General features: G+C 35.8%; 2 protein-coding genes across 4 annotated transcripts in view; one reads left to right on the forward strand and one right to left on the reverse strand.

Moving 5' to 3' along the window:
* The window catches only part of si:dkey-12j5.1 (probable assembly chaperone of rpl4), a 100,526-nt gene extending 80,453 nt beyond the window's left edge, over positions 1–20,073 (reverse strand). Inside the window, exons 1-8 of one of the 3 annotated variants that reach the window (XM_048152371.1) lie at positions 19,980–20,073; positions 19,377–19,477; positions 19,137–19,283; positions 18,815–18,964; positions 13,417–13,523; positions 11,246–11,369; positions 8,840–8,956; positions 6,852–6,920 (exon numbers count right to left, since the gene is read on the reverse strand). In XM_048152371.1, coding sequence (XP_048008328.1) covers positions 6,852–6,920; positions 8,840–8,956; positions 11,246–11,369; positions 13,417–13,523; positions 18,815–18,964; positions 19,137–19,283; positions 19,377–19,469 — 807 coding nt within the window. In that variant the 5' untranslated portion in view covers positions 19,470–19,477; positions 19,980–20,073. Of the gene's footprint in view, positions 1–6,851; positions 6,921–8,839; positions 8,957–11,245; positions 11,370–13,416; positions 13,524–18,814; positions 18,965–19,136; positions 19,284–19,376; positions 19,478–19,830 lie in introns of all 3 variants that reach the window. The other 2 variants (XM_048152370.1, XM_048152372.1) reach the window with 2 other exon arrangements.
* A 1,670-nt stretch (positions 20,074–21,743) lies between these two features.
* mindy3 (MINDY lysine 48 deubiquitinase 3) overlaps positions 21,744–25,527 on the forward strand; it is a 36,198-nt gene continuing 32,414 nt past the window's right edge. The window contains 3 exon segments of the mRNA XM_048153034.1: positions 21,744–22,528; positions 22,982–23,061; positions 24,313–24,373. Coding sequence (XP_048008991.1) covers positions 22,435–22,528; positions 22,982–23,061; positions 24,313–24,373 — 235 coding nt within the window. The 5' untranslated portion in view covers positions 21,744–22,434.

Consider the following 25,527-nt stretch of genomic DNA (forward strand, 5'->3'; position numbering starts at 1 on the left):
CGCTGGATAAACTGATTCGCTAAAGGATTAGTTGACCCTAAAGTGAAAATTCTGTCATCATTTACTCACCCTCATGTTGTTTCAAACCCGTAAGATTTTCATTCATCCTTGGAGCACAAATTAAGATATTTTTTATTAAATCTGATGGCTCAGTAAGGTCTGCATTCAAAGCAATGACATTTCCTCTCTCAAGATCCATAAAGGTACTAAAAACATATTAAAAACAGTTCATGTGAGTTCAGTAGTTCTACGTTAATATTATAAAGCGACGAGAATACTTTTTTTGCACTAAAAAAAACAAAATAACGACTTTTCAACAATATAGTGATGGGCGGATTTCAAAACACTGCTTCAGAGCTTTATGAATCGAATGAGTGGCACGGATCTCCTATTCTCGTAGCTTTTTAATATTAAGGTAGAACTACTGAACTCGCATGAACTGTTTTAAATATGTTTTTAGTACCTTTATGGATGTTGAGAGAGGAAATGTCATTGCTGTGAATGCACACCTCACTGTGCCATTGGATTTAATCAAAAATATCTTAATTTGTGTTCCAAAGATGAATGAAGGCCTTACGGGTGTAGAACGACATGAGGGTGAGTAATAAATGACAGAATTTTCATTTTTGGGTGAACTAACCCTTTAAAACATTTGATTCATAAGTACAATTTGTTCATGCATCGGAACAACATTAGGTTGAGTAAAGGATGACTGAATTTTTGTTTTTCGGATGAACTGTTCTATTATATAAACTGACACAAATATGCCTGCAAAAAGTATTTCGTCACAAAAGCCACAATTTGGATCAATCTGAATTAATTCCATTTCCATTTCAGAATAAAATAAAATAAAATAAAAATCAAGTGAAATCTGCAAACAAATGATGTGAGAACCTTTCTTAGCCATTTTAGTGAATTAGTTTTAACCAATCTAGGTTAACCTAAAAATCAACCCAAACGAAAACAGGTTTTATATCTTATGTAATGCAATGACATTCATTAAATTAGGAACATTCAGATACATTTTGAGGTCACTGTACAATGAGTTGCAGGCCGCTGAGTTCACAGACAAAAAGTAAAAAAGTCTATTATTTGAAGAAGTGGACAGTATGTGGTCATTAGCTTCAAAAGACTAATTATCACAGGGGTCTGGGTGTGTGTATAACCTTGTGTGTGGGTCCCTAGGGTCTGAGTTTCTTTTAAATATCTCCCTCTTTAGAGATAATTAAGTCCACTGCTACTGTCATTAAACAGTACCTTTGTCACTTTGTTCAAAGGGCAAGACTTTCTTCTCCCAACCACTGCATTTTATACAACTATGTCTATTTGGCTCTCTCCATCCCTCCCTCTCATTCTACTGCCCGTGACTCTCTTCCTCTCCTCCCTCTGTTCAGACCACTGGCAAAGTAAGACATCAATCTTGTGCTGTCACAGAGTGTGTCAGGCTTTGACCCAGCTGGAGTGGAGCAGGAAAAGGCCTTGCTAATATTGAGTTAGTTCATGCAGCATGCACCGCCACTACACACACACTAACACACACACACACTCTCCCGAGTCCTCAAAACTCATTTTGAATTGCCACTGTCTGACAGTTACATACATAGCCAATAAAACTAATATTGAATGTGCTCATGCAGGACATTATGCCAAGAGGGCACATACACCCTCTATATCTAATCTATAAAGCAAGCAAAACATTCTACCCCTACAATAATAATAATAATAGAGCCTTCCTCACTTCCTTACTTCAAAGGATAACATGAAATAGAAAACTCACTATTTCAAAGTATTGCAACATTTTACCTTAATATACTGTCAAAATATTCAAAAATCACATTTTTTATATATAAAAATATATAAAATTGCCAATATATAAAACTGCAGTTTTACACCACTATATGTTAAACATAATCACAATATTATTGTACACTGTTAATAATTTTTACAGAAAAAACTTCTGTAAAAAAGTTTCTGGCAACCAGTTTTTTTTTTTGTTTGTTTTTTACCATAAATTTTAAATGTAATATTATTGTGTATCAAGTGTATCATGACCCAGATATCAATAAATATGATAATATCATAGAACCAAGTCCAAGCTCATGTGTCTGACATTGACATTATTAGTTAATTATGTTTTAGTTCATATTTTTGTTAATATTATTCATTATTTAATTTTATTTATAATTTAATATATGTTTAATTGATTATTTATTATTATTATGATGTGTACTAAGGAATCATGTGAAATATGTCTAAGAGTGTTTATTACGAAAAAATGTTTATTTTGAACAATTTAGGCTTCATTTACTGTGCTGACTGTTTAAAACTGAACTTTTACACCAGCATCTTTAGAGCTTGGACTGCCTCTAGATATCTAAATCAGTCCATCCTCATCCTTCTCTCTCTCTCTCTCTCTCTCTCTCTCTCTCTCTCTCTCCCTGTTTAGAAGTGCTCACCTTTCCCAGCTGTCCAATCAAAGGGCCTTGCTGCCGGGGGGCCCGGCTTCTGTCTAAACACCCGCTGTCGCAGAGACGACCCTGCAACCTTTGGCATCATTTTGACAGACAGCCAGGTGACTGGTTTTAATATTAATATGTCCCCCATGCTGAGAGGAGATTCTATTTGTGTTCGGCTAAGGGAGAGCAGACGCTTTTTATAAGTAGGGATGCAGCACTCAGTCCTTCACTGTCTCCTCAAGATGAACCGAACAAATCTAAGCAAGTGTGAAAAAGAACTAAAGAAAAGTGCACTCCCCACAGCTGTCAATTTATCATTCTCTCTCTCTCTCAAACTGACTTTCACTTTTACAGCATCTCATCCTGGTCCTGCCTTATTTCATTCTGTCTCTCGACCCTGTCATTCTTTCCCTTTCCTCTTCACTATTATTTAAATTCTCTGTTCTCTCACTTTTTCCAATACCTCTCTCTGAGTGCTGGACAGGTGTCAGGACATTCGCACTCTGTGCACAAAAAGAGTCTTACTGCACACTCACACTCAACTGGAAAGGTCACGGTAAAGTGCAAATAAAATACCATTCCTGCATTATTCAGAGGTCGCCTTAGCACTGATAGAAAAGAAGAAAATAGTTTAAAGGGAAACAAATCTATAGTCTTAGCATTAATATCCGTCGACACAGTGTTGCTCAGAACTGCAAAAGAGCTGTGGGACTCCTTTACACTGACAATAGACATAACTACAAAACAACACTGGAGAACTATATAGTTCACGTCAACTTTTGAAAGGCTGTTTCTCACAGACAAGTGAGCATGTTAGGGCATCATCATTTGAATCCATCTGATGACACTCAAAAATGCTGTCTATGTAGGCAGCTCACTAAGTTTTGGAATAAAACAATAAGCTGATAATTATTTTCATGTTATGACTGATAAGCCAATTTTAAAATGCTATACTAGAGATCAGAAACAACTTAAAGACTATATAAATTAGATATATTAATAATATATTTTTACTAAGTACAATTAATGAAGGCCATTATTACCAATACTAATAATGCTACTGATACATCTATCTTGACTTAAAGACATTCGATAAATGTCACATTTAGCTGTACATTTTATATTGTTGTATATGATGTTTCGGTCTCTGTCAATATCAGCACTCTCTATTTGAATGAAAGCTGTCAGTTTATTTTTCCCCCACTAAAAGGCTTTTTACACTGCACCCACAAACCATGGGTTATCATCATTCTAAACACCACTTTTAACCCTGGGTAAAGGAGCGTTTCACACTTGTAATTTTGAAGCGGGGTTAGCACCGCTTTTTACCGGGGGTTATGAAACTCTGCTCTGGAGCAGGGTTAACACCGCAAAAGCAGTGCCAAACTACAGTGATACGATGCGATGTTAGAATGTTACAGCTAGACGTTTAGCAACAGATAACCAATCACATACTCATGTTTGCCTGCTTTGGACAGTCACGGCAACGCTGTGCATTGTATATAAAACAGTACATTCAGCGTTTGAGAGGAAAAAATGTCGACAATTGAAAAACACAACAATTTGAGTGAAGAAATTACCATTTCATTCTTACCTTTAATATCCCTATTCGGACGGGATTAGTTTTACATGGGGAGGTGGGGGTAAATTAATTATTACCAGAGCTTCTCAGTGATTTTAGTCCCGTCCGAATGTGCCATCTCGGTAATCATTACGGACAATGTCAGCAAAGATTACGGCGACTTTTACCTTCTGTAAAAAGGTCCGGAAAATTACCTTAGGTCAGTGGTTCCCAGACTTTTTAGCATGGAGTACCCCCTGAAGGCATTACCATCCTTCTGCGTACCCCCTCTCTTCCACTTCGACTAGTCACACCTTTACCATTAAGGGACAATATTTGCCCCCTAAATTGATTCTCCAGTGCATTTTTTTACCTTTATGAATAACTTTATACAATAAATAATGTTTTAAATAAAAATGTTCAATAGAGAAATATGCAATGATGGTAAAACTAAGTAAAACTTTTAAATATTAAACTAAAACCGCCAGTAGGTGGCAGCAAGTCACTGTTTTTAAGAGCGAGTCATCGAGTCATTCATTCAGTAACGAAGCAAGTGGCTGTGAATGAATCATTGAATCGACTCTCACAATTCGTTCAAAGCCGCAGAATTGTTCGCGAAACAGACGTGTGTTGTAGTTCTGCTGTGGTTTTCTTTATTATTTCATTGCAAAATAGAGTAAATACTGGCAGTACTGTGTTTAAAATGTACGTTTTGTTTTTTGACCTGTTGTATAATAATGCCACGTTTGCAGTCATGTGGATATTTGGGAACAATTGCATTCTTGCTCGTTATCATCATTAAATACAAGAACTCACACAAGGTATGTTTTTGTACCGGAGAAAGTTCGAGTCTTAATTTGAAATTAATCCATTATCTGTGTCTATATTTGTTCTTCATGCGAGTAAGTGCTAAATCCCCACTTTTACAAAGGTGCACTGTCGAGAACGACAGTAATTTAGAGCGATTTAAGGCAGCAGAGTCGGCACGCAATCTATCATATGCATGCTGCTTGTGTGGATACAGTCATTTTTGACTGCAAATGATGAGGTCATTTGATTAAATGTACTAGATTTATGAAATTTTGGCAGTTAGAAATACATGCTCTATTTTAATATTATTTTAATGTAGAATTAAATGAACTACTCAGCATTTTGTTCGCGTACCCCCTTTTGTCACCTCACGTACCCCAGTTTGGGAACCACTGCCTTAGGTAATACTAATCCAGTTCGAATAGACCCGCTGTAAATATGTACGGTAAAATTCCGTCATTTCCTGTTTAAAAGTAGTTTTCTGCGCATTTTTCAAGCATGGAAGCACTTGAAGAAACATTAATTTGTGTTGTAGGTGGTGGGACAAGTCTGTGGCAAACCTCAAGTATTTTCTACATACCATTCAGAGCAAAAAGAAGATCGAAGCAATTGTCAGAGGCACAAAACTAATTTTATCTTTAGCTAAGTGCCTATTACAATCATAATCCAATCAGAATTTAATTAATAAATCGGACCTAACTGTTATTTATAGTTTATATATTTAGATTATATGTGTTTTCGCACATTGCATCAGGAAGCAACGTATACCCACATGACGACAGGGAGGTGACGGCCGTGCGTAAATCGAGGTACCCCTCCCACTTCTGCTAGTTTTACTGAGATGTCTTGTCCCGTGCGAATTGGCCAATTAATATTACAGACATCCTGAGGTAAAATTACTTTACTCCACTTCCCCACGTAAAACTAATCCCGTCCGAATAGGGTTATAGTCTGATATGTCCATTCAGTATAAACTCGATAGTACAGTCGGCAATACGAGGTGAGGATGCACAATGCTAGTGTTAGTCTAAACAGGTCGCGTGCTACGTTTTTCCAATCATTGACACTGACACCGCAAATATGCAAATAAGAACATTAACCCAGGGTTTAGAAAAGTACAATGTGAAACGTCAGCTTATGAATACCCAGTATTAATTGTTAACCCCAGGTAAATTATTCAGTGTGAAACGTGAAGCAAGAAAACCCATGATTCCATTTACCTGGGGTTTAGAATGACCCAGGGTTAACTATTCAAGTGTGAAAAGCCCTTAAGTTTATTTGCGCATCAATTTTCACAATAAGTAAAAAAAAAATTGGCATCAATATTTTTATGTGAGGATCGGTCCTCTTGATACCACATCAATGTTTACTTAAGTATTTACTGTTTTTTGCACTTACAACTCTTTCGCTTTGCGGAGCTGGTGGGTGGAACGAGGTATAGCTGATTTGTTCAAATCACCAGCCTCATGGCTGCCACAGAAATAGACATAGACAGACCATTAGACAGTAAATAATTGTCCCCGCTGACAATTATATAGTAATACAACACACTGGGTGATGGTTTACTCTACAGCTGCAGTAGAGTACAAATTAAACCTTCTCATTACACACAACACTGACAGCTTTAAGCCTGTTTGTTAGACATATAGCTAATATTAGTGTACTTGCACAAGATGTATTCTATAGGTCTTTAAACTTGCTTGCACAGCAAGAACGGATTGACTTGAATTAAACTGTGCTAACACACTGGCTACAGAATAGATCCAATGCACTATTATGAAATAGTTTCTAACCCAATAGCTTGAAAAAAAGCTCATCAGTTGAATCTGTGCATACGACATCCCCACCACCACTACGATCTCAAAGAATTACTGACAGGTACTATATGCTCCACTTCAGTTCGGCCTGGCTGAGAAGCGTTCAAGTTGAACATTCTGAAATGTGAATTCTCTATACTATAAGGAAACCAAATGAAACATTTGAAATGTTCTTCTTAAAAGTGTTGAGCTAGACCACTGTCCTACCTCATACTCCTCAGCCTCGATCAGCAGTTTGGCTGTTGTTATTCTGGATTCATAAGGCGGGATGTTGCTCTAAAACACAAAAGAATAAATATTAACTGAAAGGTAAATTAATGATGGGTAATGATGAAAGACTTGATTATGTGAATTGATGAGAAAATGATGAAAATTGATTTAAAAGACTCATTAATGATTAATCTACAAAGATGGATTAGAAAATAAGTACATTACCGGAAGTTTGGGGTGTATTAAAATGTATTTTAAAGAAGATTATTAATATCACCAAGGCTGCATGTATTAAATATACAGTAAAACAGAAATATTGTGATATGTTATTATAATTTAAAATAAATATTTTCTCTTTGAATATATTTTAAAATGTAATTAATTCCTGTATTGGCAAAGCTGAATTTTTAGCATCCATTACTCCAGTGTCACATGATCCTTCAGAAATCATTCTAATATGCTGATTTGATGATAAAATAACATTTCTTACTATTATCAATGTTGAAACCAGTTGTGCTGCTTATCATTATATTGTTTATTTCAGGGTACATGGATGAAAAGAAAGTTCAGCATTAATTTGAAAATCTTTTATGAAAGCCTTTACTGTCACTTTTGATCAATTTAATGCATTCTTGCGGAATAAAAGAATAGGTATTCAAAAAAAATCGTGCCTACTCCAAACTTATGAACAGTGTACATTGTTTATTACTGAATATTGTTTGCCTCCTGTCTTCTTCTAAAGCATGTTTATGAATAAAAATGCATGTTCAATTAAACAACAAATATCTGCAACCTCAAACAATGCATCTTGTGCAAAAGAATTAAAGTTGATGTGTCAGAAGCATTGTCAGTGTTAAATGACAGCATGCTACAAAATGCTTTCGATAAACCTAATTTTTTACTCCGAAAATTGCTTGAATCTGGTAGAAATGTTTCTTCGTGACTTTATTTTAAATTGTATAGGTGTTTGAAAGAACCATTTTAGAATAGAAAAAAAACATTTGACTAATGATCCATTAAACCAATAAAAGTTCTGCCTGTGACTGATTTTCTCAGGGTCTCAATAGACATTTCAATAATCCCTTTTCATAAACACTCTTTTCTATTTCAATATATCATCATACCATCAAGGCCACTTCATCTCTTGTGTTCATTGTAGCCTGTCTGTGATGTTATCAGGCTCATTATTGTATTGTATATTTTAACACAATCTCTTTCGTCTCTATACTGGATGAATGTTTACAAATTCAGCTATGTAAAAAGAACTGATGAGAGTGCTGAGCCTGATGCTTCAAACATTCACATGCTCTCCTACCTGCCAGGATTTTCCAGACGTCGCAAAGCTTCATCTACATATCACAAATTAATGTCTAGTGCCAAGCTGAAACTTCACAGACACATTCAGGGGACACCTTAGACTTACATTACATCTTGTAAAAACTGGTTCTAGGGCACCTTTAACCAGTAGGAAAGTAAACAAACTATTACACAACGAGTCAGTTCAGGTGAGGCTTGTTTTTCTGTGGTTTCTTCAGCTACTTAACAGATGAACTGCGAAAATTCATTTATACATACAGAAACGAAAATATGTTTTTGAAAAAACATGAATTGTGTAGCCTTGAGCAAAAAACGGTGTCAGTGGAAAAGCGTGGTCACTGGATGGGGAAGCTGTGTGTGTGTGTGTGTGTGTGTGTGTGTGTGTGTGTGTGTGTGTGTGTGTGTGTGTGTGTGTGTGTGTGCACGTATGGCCGCAGGGCCAGCCATGCGGCAGACTGCCACAGCCTTGGCCTAGCTTTGATAGGAAAATAAAAACATAAATAAGCTAGTTTGTTTTCCTTCTTCCCTCATCTTTCCCAGACTAAAAACTTCTTTAAGTGCAGTGCCATTTCCTTCCTTGCAATCAGAACAAGGTCAAAGGAGAGGTCATGATGTGTCCTATCTTTATCTCTCTGTTGCCTTTGGAACACAAGCACCTGTGCACGCACCTTAGTCTGATTTTCTTCCTCCTCCATGTCGTGCGCTGCACTCGCCGAGGACTCTTCCTTTTTCTGTAGGCTAGGTAACCATGACGACACACTCTTCTTCAGGTACTCACGCCCCTCCTGTATAAAGTATGATAAAATACATTTGCAAGAGCCTCTCTACATATCCTGATTGTAAAAGTACAGGTACATGGTACATGCCTCAGGAAGAGGTATAGGATGAGAGTAAGTAAGATGGAATGAGAGGTGATGGGATGAGATGAGATGAGAGAAATTGGTTAGGATATGAGGAACTAGGAGGTAAAATAGCAAGACAAGAAGTAGGATAGGGCAACAGGAAGCTCTATAAGATATGGGAAGTGGTATAGGGTCAGAGGAAGTGACAGAAAGTAGGGTAACAGGTAGTGGTATGAGATGAAAGATAGTAGATTATGTTGAGAGGATGCAGGATAGGATGAAAAAGAAGTAGGTTAGGGAGAGCGTAAGTAAGACAGGATGAAAGGAAGTAATAAAGGATGATAGGAAGTGGCAATGTATATGATGCAAAGAAGTAGGAAATAGCTTGGGCAATATAGCATGAAAGGGAGTAAGATGGCAGGAGAGGTAATGGGATGGAAAGAAAAAACTCAGAACAGAGGAAATGGGAAAGTATATAAGGAACTAGGAAGCAGAATAGGACAACAGGAAGTTCTGTAAGATGAGGGGAAGTGATATAGGATAAGAGGAAGTGACAAAGTACAATAACAGGTTGTGGTATGAGACTAAAGGAAGTATGACAGGATGAGAGGAGGTCGAAAACATTAAGAGGAAGCAGGGTAGGATGAAAGGAAGTAGGTCAGGTTGATACAGGATGATATGATGCAAAGAAAGTACTAAGCATGGGCAAAAAAGTGGTATAGAATGAGAGGAAGTAAAATAAGAAAAGATGAAGTAGTATAGAATGAGTGGAAGTAGTAAAGCCTTAGAGGAAGTGACAGAAGGTAGGTTTACAGAAAGATGAAAGGAAGTAGGAAAGGATGAGGGCAAGTAGTAAAGGATGAAAGGAAGAAGAAGACATTGAGAGGAAGAGGGATAGGACGAAAGTAAGTAGGTCAGAGTGAGAGAAAGTAAGATAAGATGAGAGGAAGTCTTACAGCATGAGAAGAAGTGATAAAGAATGAGAAGAAGTGGCACTGTATATGATCCAAATAAGTAGGAAATGGAAGTGGTATAGGATGAGAGAAAGTAGTAAAGCATGAGAGGACGTGGGAAATAGCGTAAATAAGATGGTGCAGTATAAGAGAAAGTGGTAAAAGACAAGCGGGAACAATATAGGATGTGAAGAGAGTAAACAGTCTCAGAGCAGAGTAAATAGGATAGGATATGAGGAGGTAGAAAGCAGAATAGGATGACAAGAAATAGGATAGGACAACCCGACAATCTATAAGATGAGTGGAAGTGGTATAGAATGAAAAGAAGTGACTAAGTAGGATAACTGGTGGTGTTATGAGATGAAATGAAGTAGGCTAGGATGAGAGGAAGTAGTAAAGGATAAGGAACATTGAGGATGAGGGGATGAGAGAAGTGGTACTGTATATGATGAAAAATAGGAAATAGAATGGGCAATAAGAAGGAATAAGATGAGAGAAATTAAGATAAGACAAGAGGATGTTGCACAGAATGAAAGGAAGTAGTAAACCATTAGAGGAAGTAGGAAATAGCATGCATAAGAGGAAGTTGTACAGGATTATAGAATGTGGTAAAGAACAAGAGGGAGCAATATAGGATGAGAGGGAGTGACATAGGATGAGATGAAAATGTACAAGCATGAAAAAGGTTGAGGTTAGAGCACACAAAGAGACTCAGGTTTATGATTGTTAAGTCAAGTTCTACTGTCAGCTCTCTGAAGGGAAATGGAACTGTCTTGTGAAGTGAAAATACCCACAAACGTTGCAAGCGTTTTAAGCTGCACACTGAAGCTCAACTGAGTGTAGCTCAGGATTAGTAGATGTGCTGGTCTTATGTCTGTTTGCCCCCTAATGGTTCAGTGAGGAACTGCATTGAAGCGAATGTGTTTGCACTAGTTGTAAATCTGTCCCACCGTGGGTCCTTTTCAATAAGCTTGTTCTACTAATGGCTTATAATTCATTAGCTGCAACCTAACTCTCTCATCTGTCATCTTTGTCTATTCCTCATACAAAAACAAGCATACATGCCCGAAACCCCTCTCTCTTAATCGCTCACTTCTCTTGCACACAATTTCATCTGTGTCTCCTTCTCAGAAACACATGACTCAGCTTTCTCAGCTGCTCTCCACCTACACTAATTATGACTGCATAATGCCCCGCTGCTCAGAACACTTTTCTTCAGTGAACCAGCGAGACGATGAGGGAACTCTGGGTAATTCACTCCACAGATGTCCTGTTGTACCTCAGTTTTCTCAATGCTGAACAGGTAGCTGGCCATCAGCTGCAGAGCCTCAGGGTTGTGTTCGTCGTACAGTAGAGCTTTATCGATGGCCTCTTTGCAGCGGTCAGCAGCGCCCTCCTCCATGCTGTAAAGCACATAAAAATCATTTAGTGTTATTAAATTGATAGTTCACATAAAACTGAAAATTGTCATCACTTACTCACCTTCAAATTGTTCCAAACCTGTATGAGTTTCTTTCTTCTGTTGAACACAGAAGAAGATATTTTGAAGAATGTTGGTAAAAAGACTAAATTCCATGGTACTATGGAAGTCAATGTCTACCGTCAACTGTTCGATTACCATTACATTCTTTGAAATATTTTCTTTTGTGTTCAACAGAAGAAAGAAACTCATACAGGTTTGGAACAACTTGAAAGTGAGTAAATTATGACAGAATTTTCATTTTTGGGTGAAAAATCCCTCTAAAATTATTGTCACTTACCATATGTATATGCATTTTTTGTAAATTTTTTCACAAAGAAATTATCAATCAATAAACTTTGATTTAACACTTTAATTCAACTTTTATTATACATTTATTTGTATTTATTTAAATGTATTTATTATACATTTATTTCAAAAAAAAAAAAAGAGAGGTAGCAGGATAGGACACTGTAAGATAAGGATAGAATAGGTAATGATATAAGGTGAAAGGAAGTAATGTAAGTTGAGAGGAAGCAGTACAACATAAAAGGAAGCAGGGTATGAGAAAAAAATGGTGTAGGATAAAAGGAAGTAGGCAGGATGAGAGGAAGTGGTATAGGATAAGAGGACATAGGATAAGATAAGAGAAAGCAAGGATGAATGAGAGGATAGGAAGCAGTATATAATAGGAGGAATTAGGATGAGATGAGAGTATATAGCAGAAGTATATTAAGTATAAGAGTATAAAAGAGTATAGTAGGAAGTAGTCTATGATAAGAGGAAAATAATCAAGCCAGGATGAAAGGAAATAAAAAAATTATATGACCACAGGAAGCGGTATAGGAAGTAAGATAGGATGAGGGAAAGTTGGGTTGGGAGGAAGTTGTGTGTAATAAAAACCTGCTTAAAAACCTGTGTGTGAACACTTTCACTAAAAAAAAAAAAAGAGGGTTCATTAAATACTGTACATTCATACTTAATTTCTGAACCAACTAAAACCAAAGATGAGATAAAACAAGAATGGATGAAAGCAAGGATGATGTTGTACAATAGGAAGTATGATATGACAATATAAAGTAGAATAGGATAAGAGAAAGCAAGCAAAGATGAGAGGATGTATGAAATATAACCAGAAGAAGTGGTATAGGATACACACACACACATAAGAATTTCAGTTATTTTTTAAACCATTTCAGAGTAACAAACATTGTGTCTTGTAGCTTGATCTGGGTACAATGTCTGCAAAAAATTACAAGTTTGACCAATAATTGAACTAAACCAGAGTTTCCACAGCACTCAAGGGCATCCACACTACTGAAGAAAATATTATTTGTTACCACACACATTCTTTTCTGCTCTTGATTTTCCAGTTATCCCCTGCAGCAAACATCTACCAAAGCAACACACCCCGATACACACATACAGCTATACAGTATATCAACAGGAAAGACATAAAGACATACTGTACTTTGCTAGAGGCTGCTGCTGTACCTTCATAATGTACATCGATGTGTGAAATGGTATGGTGCTTACATATAGTCGATAAACCTGACCTTTCCCTGGTGCTTTGAATTTCAATCTCAGGGTTTGAATGAAGTCACGCTATGCCAAGATCCTCGGCAATCAACACTAAGCGCATCTCCAATCCAAATCTACATTTCATCTCTCTCCTACCATTACTCCCATCCTGAATTCCCAACCCTCTCCCTCTCTCTATCCCTCTATCAACCAGTCTGTGATTAGATCTTTTCAGCAGGCCTCAGAGCAGATGGGCTCCAGTCTGTAGCATCCCAGGTGTGTGTATGTGTGCGTGTGTGTGCGTGCGTGCGTGTGTGTGCGTGCATGCAGCATTTCATGTCATCATCAGGTACAGAAAGTGCCAAAAAGGTTGAGAAATGAAAAGAGTGAGAAAGGCCAGAGCAAACAAAGACTGTCAGAAGTTGAATAAAAGCCAGCATACATCTGTGTAAAAAAGGAAAGCTATTTACCAGAGATCTGTGAAGAAGATCTCAGCGATGGAACAGAAGGCCACAGACACCTCTTTCTTTGTGACGGCACCCTCAGAGGGAAATGCGGCCGCTCCAAATGCACTAGCCTATCAGGCACAGATCCATATGTGACAATGACTTAAAACAATACTCATACTGTTATTTTTATTACATGGAATACAAAAACAAGTTGTTCACCCTAGTAACCACTAGCTCAAAAACTCCAAAAAGGATGAAAAAAAAAAAAAAAAAAAAAAAAAAAAAAATCACCATAGGAATCATGTGCTAGATTCCAATATGATCAAATTTCTCCATCTCCAGTCTCTTAAAATAAATATGGCATATGTTCATTACACAGTCTTCAGAAGACTTGGAATATAGCACAATAGTTTTATAATTTTTCATGGCAAATTATAATATTATTTTAATTTTATTAAATTAATATATGAATTATATTCATATGCATTTTCATTTTTATTTTTAAATTATTATTATTTTTTTTTAATTACAATTTTTGTGGGGGGGGGGGGGGGGGGGGGGGGGTTACCTATCCCTTTAACACACAAACAAGAGGTTTACTCTAGATATTCACAGTCAGTTATTATCATATAATGCAAATTGAAAAATGTCTGTCTATAACAATAAATAAAAATAAAGAATATCACCCGACGGTAGTCAATTTTGACCAAGGCACCCAGCCCCAACAGGAGTAGCCCAACTTAGAAAAATTTAAATTAATATATTATTATTATTATTATTATTACATTTAATATTGTTATTAATATATGAATATAATCTAACTTAACTAAAATGCTAAAAAAAAAACATGCTGCAAAATACCGAAACCATTTTTCTCCACTCCAAAAATAAAAATATATTAACTATAAAAACTATTATTATTTATTAATTATTATATTAACACACTCAGTTTTATGGGGCACCTTTGAAAATTGTGTTGGACATTGGTAGTCAACCGGATTGAGAATCACTGCCCTACAGGGCTTCATTGTTTGTCTGCTTAAGTTTTACTGCCATCTTGTGCTGAAAGATTGAACAGAAAATTTTAAAGATTTCTAAAGAAATCCAATAGCTGCTTCCTCTTGACAAGTCATTTAGACCAGTGCTGTCCTAGACACCCCACCATTGCACATTTTGGATGTCTCCCTCATCTCGCACACTTGATTCAACTCATCAGCTCATTAGTAGAGACTGCACGACTTGAATTGAGTGTGTCCAATAAGGGAAACATACAAAATGTGCAGTGGCAGGACAGGTTTGAGAAGCACTGATTTAGACCATTGAAGATGTATGTCTCACCCATGCGGCCCCAAAGCTCAGCGCATTATTCACAGAATCTAAATCCAATACACAGTAATGTATGCAGGACAGGAACAGCTTGTGTGATCATTTCAATTGATTGCAGTTTGCTTTGATGTAAAACAATGTCTGTGACCAACTGGTTTTCAATAGCTCCTCAACTACAGGAACAACACGCATCTGTCCTTCTGTATATTCCATTTATCTGCCCTGTATAGACAGACACAAATGTCACACAAAGACCTACGATGAGACTGGCTCAGCATGACTAAATGCTTCCTGCTATTATGTCAGTGCTAATTCCGTGCCTTCCAGAAAGCACTACTCTGATTCAGCAACTTACTTAATCAATGCAAAGAAAGTGCTGTCCACTGGGGAAACACACCATAATGATGGAATGCATCCATTATACATTAGCTAAAACTCTAAGGTTCAAAACAAAATTCCTTTGTATCTTAAAGAGTAAAATTCGGTTTACACCTGGTCCCAGCTAGTCATTCTCATTTTCAGGGTTCTGTGGAGTGTGTATATATATATATATATATATATATATATATATATATATATATATATATATATATATATATATATATATATATATATATATATATATATATATATGGTTTATTCTTGCTACTCACTGACTCAACTACTTGTACTTTTAGCTTTAACAGCATCGATAGTGTAATACATAGTTTATAATCAGAATATAGTCACTTAAATAGTCGGGCCTAGCATTGATTTAGTTATTCAAATATTGTTAGACGACCTTAAAAAAAAAAAAAAGACGTGTCTCAGTGTTCCTCAGCAAAATCCAATTCGACCATCAGTTTTCATACTTTTGTGTGAAAGTGTCAACACACTACAGGGAGTGCAGAATTATTAGGCAAGTTGATTTTCTGATCATATTTTTTTTCCAAGCACATTTTACCAATTCCAATCCACATCAATCTTAATAACTACTATTAATATTGTTTTTAATCATTTATAAGTGATATATAATTGTTCATGAAGGCTGGAAATGAAAAATGCCTTATATTCAGGTGTGCAGAATTATTAGGCAGGTTTTCTTTTACAGGCAAAATGAGCCAAAAAAGAGATTTAACTCAGACTGAAAAGTCAAAAGTTATTAAATACTTATGAGAAGGACGCAATACTAATGCAATACTAGAAATTGCAAAGTTAAAGCATGACCAAGGGACAGCAAAATGCTCATTGGGTCAGCGGGGTCAAACAAAAACAGGTGGAAAAGAAAAGACACATGTTAACTGCAAAATAATTAAGAATTAAGGTGAAGAATTAAGTGTAAAACAATCAGGAACCCTTTAGTCTCCAGCGCCACCATTTTCCAGAACTGTAATCTACCTGGAGTCTCCAGAAGTGCAAGGTGTCAGGATCTCAGAGACTTTACGAAGGTAAAGAATCCTAAAAAATGATCCACTCTTAATAAGAATCTCAAGCTGAAGTGTTATAAAATACATGAAGACTGGGTTTTTATAGGCCTTATAGACAGACAGCTTGAGAGTGACTCCTGAAGGACCAGCACCACAATCTCTTGTACCACTGTTTGAAGAATTCATCTTCCAGAATCTGGCAGTAAGTTTTGGAAGATCAGTTTTAGTCCATCTCTGCAAGACGGACATTTCAGGATAAGAGATGGACTAAAAGTGAACTCCCACACCTTACTGCCAGATTCTGGAAGATAAATTCTTCAAACAGTGGTACAAGAGGATGTGGTGCTGGTCCTTCAAGAGTCACTCTCAAGCTGTCTGTCTATAAGGCCTATAAAAACCCAGTCTTCATGTATTTTATAACACTTCAGCTTGTGATTCTTATTAAGAGTGGGTTATTTTTTAGGATTCTTTAGCTAACGTAAGTCTCTGAGATCCTGACACCTTGCACTTCTGGAGACTCCAGGTAGGTTGCAGTTCTGGAAAATGGTGTTGCTGGAGACTAAAGGGTTCCTGATTGTTTCACACTTTATTCTTCACCTTAATTCTGAATTATTTTGCAGTTAACATGTGTCTTTTCTTTTCCACCTGTTTTTGTTTGACCCCGCTGACCCAATGAGCATTTTTCTGTCCATTAGTCATGCTTTAACTTTGCAATTTCTAGTATTGAATTAGTATTGCGTCCTTCTCATGAGTATTTAATAATTTCTGACTTTTCAGTCTGAGTTAAATCTCTTTTTTGGCTCATTTTGCCTGTAAAAGAAAACCTGCCTAATAATTCTGCACACCTGAATATAAGGCATTTTTCATTTCCAGCCTTCATGAACAATTATATATCACTTATAAATGATTAAAAACAATATTAATATTAGATATTAAGATTGATGTGGATTGGAATTGGTAAAATGTGCTTGGAAAAAAAATATGATCAGAAAATCAACTTGCCTAATAATTCTGCACTCCCTGTATAAATTAAAGATTAATTGTGCACTTTAGTTAGATTCATTGAATAAAATGTGAGTTTTCACAAGTGTGCCAAAATCTCACACTGCACTGACTGATAGGTTCTCTGTGATTATAAAGGGAGAGTGTGGTGCTCAATTTTTGTGTAATTCATTCACAAGAAAAGTTGTTTTTTGTGAGATTTTGTGAGTACTTCATATTTCACCTTGACAAAAGGTATTTTTAAACCTAGTAATTTTAAACCTAATAATGTTCAATATTTATTCAAAAGCAAAACTGAGTGAAAAACCAATACCAATAAACTAATAAAAGCCAATAAATGCTCCTCTGCCACCATCTGCTGGTTATAGTGGTAATTAATATGGTAATAAATGTCTTTTTTTATTTAAAAAAAAAGTGTTTTCTATCATATGTTGAATTTTCTACATCTTGAAACGTTTGGTTTAACAAATGGGGACAATCTCAGAAGGATTACTAAATAATGTTTTTGGTCATCACATTAAAAATAATACTTCAAGTGCTGGAAAAATGTTGCATGTGCGTGTCTAATTACAGACACCGCGTTTCTTATTCAAACGTTCCCATTAGCTTTATTGCAATCAATAAAACTGGTTTATTGGCAAATTAAAATATATTTAAAATATAAAGCATTGTATTAGCATATAAGCATTAAAATATAAATACAACATTAAAAAGTCAACCAGTGATGGTTTACAGCGAGTACAGAAAGACAGCTAACAGTTCACCTGAAATGCCCAAGCTAGCTTAACAAAAACTAGGAAGTAACTGTACATATGGTCAATTTCTGTGTAGACACATACCTAAGGTATTGCAATTAAGAGGTCTTTGAACTAGTTGTTCGAAACAAACATACAAAACTGCTATCGAAAACAACTACTTGTATCATTGGATACACTGAGTTCAAATACTCAGAATACTCATTTAAAAACAGACAGTATAGCCCTGGAGACAACTTCCCTATGTGAAAAGTATCACTAGTCTCATTTACATTTTACTTGGATTTACCTGCAATTTCCTTTGGTAAAAAAGCATCTGCTAATAACATGTACACTACCGTTCAAAAGTTTGGGGTTGGTAGGATTTTTTATTGTTTTTGAAAGAGTATCATGTTTATGCTCACCAAGGTTACATATAATTTATCAAATATACAGGTAAAACAGTAATATTTTGAAATGTTATTACAATTTAAAATAACAGTTTTCTATTTTAATATATTTTAAAATGTAATTTATTTCTGTGATGGCAAAACTGAATATTCAACAGTCATTACTTTAATCTTTAGTGTCACATGATCCTTCAGAAATCATTCTAATACGCTGATTTGTTGCTCAAAAAAACATTTCTGATTATCATTACATTTGGTTGTTCTGCTTAAATTCTTTTTGAAAATGTGATACATTGTTTTCAGGATTATTTGATGAATAGAAAGATCAAGAGCAGCATTTATTTAAAAACATTTTTTTTGTAACAGTCTTTAGCGTCACTTTTGATCATTTTAATGCATCCTTGCAGAATAAAAGTATTATATATATTTATAATAAATCTCAAACTTTTGAAAGACAGTATATTCAAATTTGTAAATTAAACAGTCAAGTGAATTGAAAATTAATTTTAAATGCATGTATTGTGTATCAGCATTGTCTTGCCTCATTAGTGTGTTTGTCCATGGTGTTAAGCATGACCTCAGTTCCTTTACTGAAGTACTGTACAGCCTCCATGCCCGTGTGAATCTGCCCCAGGTACATGTACTTACTGTGGCCCTCCTCTGGACTGAGCTCCACTGCCTTCAGATACACGTGCACTGCTGTCAAGGACTGTAACACACAAATACGCTCACACTCTCTTTAACAACTGGAAAAACAAGACTAGAAGCTCCATGTGGACAGTACAGGATACATATATATATACACACAACAGTATTTCAAAAGACCATTGAACTGTGGTAGCACAGTATGTGAAAAAAGATATCTGTTTAGCTTTCTCTACATCTCCCAGCTCAGCGCAGATGTTCCCCAGCATGTCCAGGATGGTCAGGTTAGTTGGTTCAATATCCAGCGCTCGCTGACAGTACAGCCTGGCCATGTCAAAGTCAAAGTTGTCTATACACTCTTCAGTCTGAGAGGGACAGAGAAAGTACACTAGTGAAATCTGAAAACAAGATCTAATATTTAATATGTTATACATCTCCATTATATGGCAACATATTACCTTTTCCAATAATTGATCAACAGTGTATTTTTCAGCTGTTTTCTTTTTGGCCCTTTCCTGCATCTTTGCTCTCATTCTTTCCTGAGGTGACATCAAGGCACCTGAACCAATAAATAAATAAGTTGAATACCAACAACCAAATCAAACCTAAATTACTTTAATGTTAATAAGTCTAGGTTAAGTACAGGTATGTATGTTAAGTGCAAATTTGTCAACCCTTCTTTTTCTTCCAAAAAAAATCACAACAAACGCCACATGGCACATGAAACACATTGCATTGAGTGTCATATTTACCGTTGTCAATAAACCGTTATTGTCAAAACAAGCAGCGGTGACTATCAGTATCCAATTTATATCGCTAGAAACGGGTTTAATTGATGTGGGATTTTATATAACATGTATTAAAGTGATAATTTTCATGAACAGCAATACCAGATTCCTTAAACTGACATACCTCCATTTGGTTTGGTGTCTTTTCTTTTAGCTTTGTTTTTCTTTTTAGCTTTTGCTTGTCCGCCCATTGTTGCTAGATAAAACCTGTGTATTTATATTACTTTGTATACAGAAGAAAAGACTTCTCCACTTGGAGGTGAATTCACTTGCCTGCGTGAAAGTAAGCATGGGCTGGCTGCCTACAACGTGAAACGGCTGGATTGACTTCCTGTTAGGTCACAACCAAATCTTTAACAAAATAAAAGTCTCCAATGATTTCTGATGCGTCTGTTTTTGTTTCCCACGAAACTGATTCTCTTGTCATTGTTCATTTCTGCATAAAATGGGCCACATTTCTATATTAAATAAGAAATAACAAACTTAGAAAATAATAGTTAAGGTATTTAATATTGCGTCATTTGCGTGTAAATAACACAAAAAGAAATGTTGTTAAATAATTTTCAACTAGGTCTACATATATTTATATGATTTATACCATAATATAATTATTTATATGATCTAAAAGTTTTTCTAAATGAAGTATACACACTAACATCTTAAAAGGGTGAAAAATTGCACTTCGTCAAAAAAAAAAAAAAAGACAGGACAGTGTAAGCAAGAAAAATGACTTTTTGCTGGTTTATACAGCCATTTCTTATTATATTTTATTGCTAATTTATACACAAAATGTGCTTACAAACTGAAGAAAACAGGGCTGTTATCCTAAAGCAACATAGTGCCAGAGGGTTATATGTAAATATGCAGTGTTTATGTATATTTAAATGTATTGGTGGTATTGTCTTTGGGACATTGTTTTCTGACCATCTATTATTCACTGCATCTTTATTTTTAAAATAAAATATTTCTACTCCTCCTGTTATTTCTTATTGGAACAATCTCTTTCATAATGTAAGTTGGACTCAAGTTTGGTCACTGCCCCAGAAGTTGCTCCTTACAAATAAGGTTAAGGAAATTTCATACAAAATAATTCATAGAGTCTATCCTACTAAACAATTTATACAAAGATTTAAAAGTGATATCGAAGTAAAATGCTCTTTTTGTGAAAATTCCACTGAAACCATCTCTCATTTGTTTTGGTCCTGTGAAGATACACAGTGTTTCTGGAAAGATGTTGAGAACTTTATTGCTGGCAATATCTTAAAAACTTTTATTTTATCCTATATGCATGTGATTTTAGGTTATTATGTTAAAACCCAAAGGATTATAAATCCAATATCAAAGGATATTTGATTTATAATTAATTTAATCTTATTTTTTTGTAAATTTCATATCCACAAATGCAAGTTTACAAATGGCAAGCTCAATTTCATAGTGTTTAAGAGGGAGATTAAATTGTGCTTAGATGCAATGCCAGATTCAAAAAATAGTAAAGCAATTAAAACTACTACAATATGCTCTTCATTAAACATTTTTGGATAATAGAAATCTATGTATTTTCTTGCATTGATAGAATGTATGTATTTTCTTTCAACAAAGTATGGAATGTCTCTCTTCTCTTATTTCCTCTTCTATTTGTTTTTCTGTTTGTTTTGTTAGGTTTACTCTTATGTAATACAGATTGTATTCTGAAGCATATTATGCTTTGATCTTGTTACAATTCTGTACATCTTTTGCGTTAATAAAGCATTAAAAAATAAATAAAATAAAAAATTATTCACTGCACACTCTGTAGGCTTAAAAAGTAACACTGTCTGCAAGAAATTACTATAGCCTCTGTGGGTGCGCCTACTTCACAGGTATTTTAAGAATTTATGGCTGTCTAATCTCTTTCTTATATAACATTGCTTAGCCAAGATTACTGTATATTCAAGTTCAGCCTCCGTATTGTAGGCGGGCAATGTCACAGCGCTGCCGTGTGATTGATGGACGGAACAGCCAATAAAATCTTTCCCTCGCTCGACGTCACCAGAATCTTCTCGATTTGAACCAATCTCTCACAAAGTCGAACTTGAGGTGGAGGCACGTAGTAAATAAACTGAATGGATCATAGAGCATTCTGCAGTTACCACAGCGAGCAATTTACACTGAAATCTTCAGTATTTCCTCTGGGTGTTGTCGAATTCAGTTGACAGTCGTTGGCTACTCTTAAAATAGGCTGTTGGAGGAACGAACTAAACGTTTGTTTTTTGACGTTTAGGTAATGTAGCAAGCCACAGACCGTATGGTGAGTGAGTTACTTCAATGAGGACATACCAGGCCTGTCCAGTTAAATAGACAGAACAGAAACCTTGAATTAAGGAAGCGAATACTGGATAAGACGTAAGATAACATTAATTTCAGGCACAAATTAAACCCTTATGAGGTTAACAGGGCGGTTGTTGTGTGCTGTCGTTAGAGGCTAGAGAAGCTAACGTTCTTTCAGGGTTTTGGCGCGAGCGTTCGATCATTCATTGCTCGCGGGACAGTTTACGCACCAGTAGCGCATCTGTGGCCAATGCCACCTGATCACCAAAGCAAAATCTTTTAAGATTCAGCGGAACACAAAAGCAGGCCAGGACGAGTGCGCTAGCCACGTCGCGTGCACTACAGTGGTTAGCTGTCACAAGGATCTCCATTGGTCTTGATGCTTGGTTTGAGTTAATATCAACGAAGATCCAGAGCAGAAATGTCAGATACGAGTAAAGAAGTGGTGGATCTGGTGTGGGGCAGACCCAGTGGCGGAGGAGTGCCTGCATCCCTCTTCCGCAGGTGGTCTCAAGGTAAGCGATTGGCTGGAATACGCTGCACGACTTTAAAAATCCGAACATATTTTACAAACACAAGGCGTCATACACATCGACTTTAAAAGATTACAGAGTAAAACCGAACATCATACAGTTAACGACTGAGGATCACGCTTATCCAGGCTTTTCTAGTTTTTCTGGATGGATAGTTTTCCTGAAGGCAAGCTTAAAAAATTGAGCAAGTCATGCTGTGTATTCCAGCCTTAATGCTGACTCAGATTTTGTAGTTTGAAGCTCCTTTTGAAGGATATACTGTACATCATCCATTACTTGTGTTGTAAAAAAATCTGCAGTGGTCAGCAAAGAAGACCTATGCCAAGTCCACATTACTTCAACCTGACTGCTTGCCCAGTTGAATTGTGATGAATTGCTTAAATGAGACTTGTGGCAATGACTACGTTTTTTTGTTCACTGCATTTCTTTCTACAGGCTTTGTGTTCAGTGAGGCTGAGCGCTCTGCACTGGAGCAGTTTGAAGGCGGACCGTGTGCTGTCATTGCACCTGTACAGGTATTCACCTTTCCCTCAAGCCTTATTATTTCTATTAATAGCTTATGATGATGTTCAGTAATGAATTACAGTATGTCTACACCCATGGGTTTGTATAGACCACACACAAAAGCTGCATTGTAGTGATGTAGAATACAGGTTGGTGACAAATTTTTAAAAAATCAGGGGAACTGCAACCTTGCTGAACCATGTACTTGTTGTTGACATCATCAGCACTCTTCACTGCAATCCTCAAAACACCAAGTGAAGGAATATCATTTGGAAGAATTGGGTTACTTTCTGCCAGTAGAATTCCAGAATAGAAAGTATGCCAGGGTGAATTGAAGCTGTTCTGCCAGCATGTTTACCTTAAGACACTTCATTTAGGTTTTTCTTTTAATTTGTCAACTGTCTTTTATTAATATCAATTTATAAAATGGGCCACATTACTATATTAAATAAGAAATAACAACTTATAAAATAATAGGTGAAATATGTTTAAGGTGTGTTGCCTGGATTTAATATTGCATCATTTGCGTGTAAATAACACAAAAAGATATGTTGTTAAATAATTTTCAACTAGGTCTACATATATTTATATGATTTATATCATAATATAATTATTTATATGATTTAAAAGGTTTTTTTTAAATGAAGTATACACTTCATTTAAGTTTTTCCTTTCATTTTTTCACCTGTCTTTTATTAATATCAATGTATATTTTATTTGTATATATTATTTATATATAAAGGCTTGAATACACTACAGATTTTTGATTCCATCTAGTCGGTTTGATATTTTGAGCCAATTTTAGAATGCATATCATTTTATAATTAAATATTTTCATGCATCTCCTACTAGCTCGATGCTTGTTTCTGTGTGATTTTGTTGTGGTCAAGTCTGGTAGTGTGTGATCCTCAGTTGTTTAATGTATGATCCTCAGCTGTTTAGTGTATGATGCCCAGTTTTTCTCTGTAACCATTACAAAGTCAAAAAGTTTATAATTCCTAGTGTTTTAAAATCTGTTCAGTTATTAAGTCGTTACTGTTTATTCCAGCCTTTAGTCTTGCACTGACAGTCCATTTCTATCACACATTCTGCTTGATTTGTGGATGATGTCCTTCTCTATTCTCAAACTCTGTTTGTAACACTGTGGTGCAGTTGCTGAAACTGATATTATTGTGTTGACATGCTATTTTGTCAGATTGTTCCTTATGGCTGGTTAAGTGGAGCCCAAATAATTTGTTTGTTTTGTTTGTTTTATTCCTTAGGCTTTCCTGTTGAAGAACATTTTGTTTAACACTGAAGGCTCAAACTGGAAAGATATCTCAGGTTTGCTGTGCATTATTTAAGAGAATTCCACCTTTTTTCCACTTTTAAGTACTCAATAACTCCCAGACCCAGCCCATCAAACCGTTTTAAGGATACACTGATAATCTCAACCTACTCTAAATCCTGTTTCAGGTTCTGAACAAAAGTCTTTGTAGTGTATTCTTTTCTTTGATTGAAAAAGAGCTTGTAAAAATATTTTGCCTAATAAACATGAACAATAAACATAATGTGAGTTTTGTTGCAATATGCCAATAGTTACTTATTTTATTGGTTTCTTAATGTTATTATGCAGACTACACAAATGACACTATAATTTGATATTTAGACTGTGCCTATACATAAATTGCACAGTCTAAATATCAATGCATCGTTATGAGTGCATTTTGGAAATATGATGGCATAAAAGCAAAAGACATCATCCTGAATCTTATTACAGGTACATATCTCTATTGCAGTCTTACTGTGTGCTTAAAAGTGGAGAAAGTGGTGATTCACAACAATGTCTTTATATAAATACTTGGATCACTTCCAAAGGAAGAATCGTTATGTGAGACTTTGTGTCATTTTGTTTTATAGCTAAAGTGATTTTTTTTGTTGTTGTTGTTGTTTTTTTCCCTTCCTCCTCCTGTTGTCATCTCATTCCTTTATGTTGATCATGTTTGACATTCTTAGCTGTTGCTCTCATTAGTATGTTGTGTATATTTGGTATCCTGCTTGGAATGCTGCTTGCATCGTCATAAATGAAGAAAAGAACAGTCATGTCCTAGCAAATTACACTTGCATTTTCATTTTTGTCCCATATATTTGGTTGACACTGTTTATAGAGAGAAGCGGGACTCGACAGTAGAAAAAAATCCTTAGCGTTGAGCCTAGCACAAATACTCGACATAGACGACATATAGTTCATTTTCCACGTTTCGTCTTGTCTCGTGCACAGTCGTGTCCGCGTGGCTTTTAAAGTACATTTAATCGCGGACGAGCGCGGATTGGATGTGTTCAACGCGTGCAGTATGTGCATATTACCACCTAGTGGTCTTATCTGTCTCATCATTCATCTTACGTATGCACTGTTTTACGAGCATTATCCGCGGACCCTCCCTCCGGACAGTGCGTGGAACAAGGACAGCCAAAGTATACTTTGGCCTTTACTCTTA

This window comes from Megalobrama amblycephala, linkage group LG13 (genome assembly GCF_018812025.1).
Source record: "Megalobrama amblycephala isolate DHTTF-2021 linkage group LG13, ASM1881202v1, whole genome shotgun sequence".
NCBI classification, from domain to species: domain Eukaryota; kingdom Metazoa; phylum Chordata; class Actinopteri; order Cypriniformes; family Xenocyprididae; genus Megalobrama; species Megalobrama amblycephala.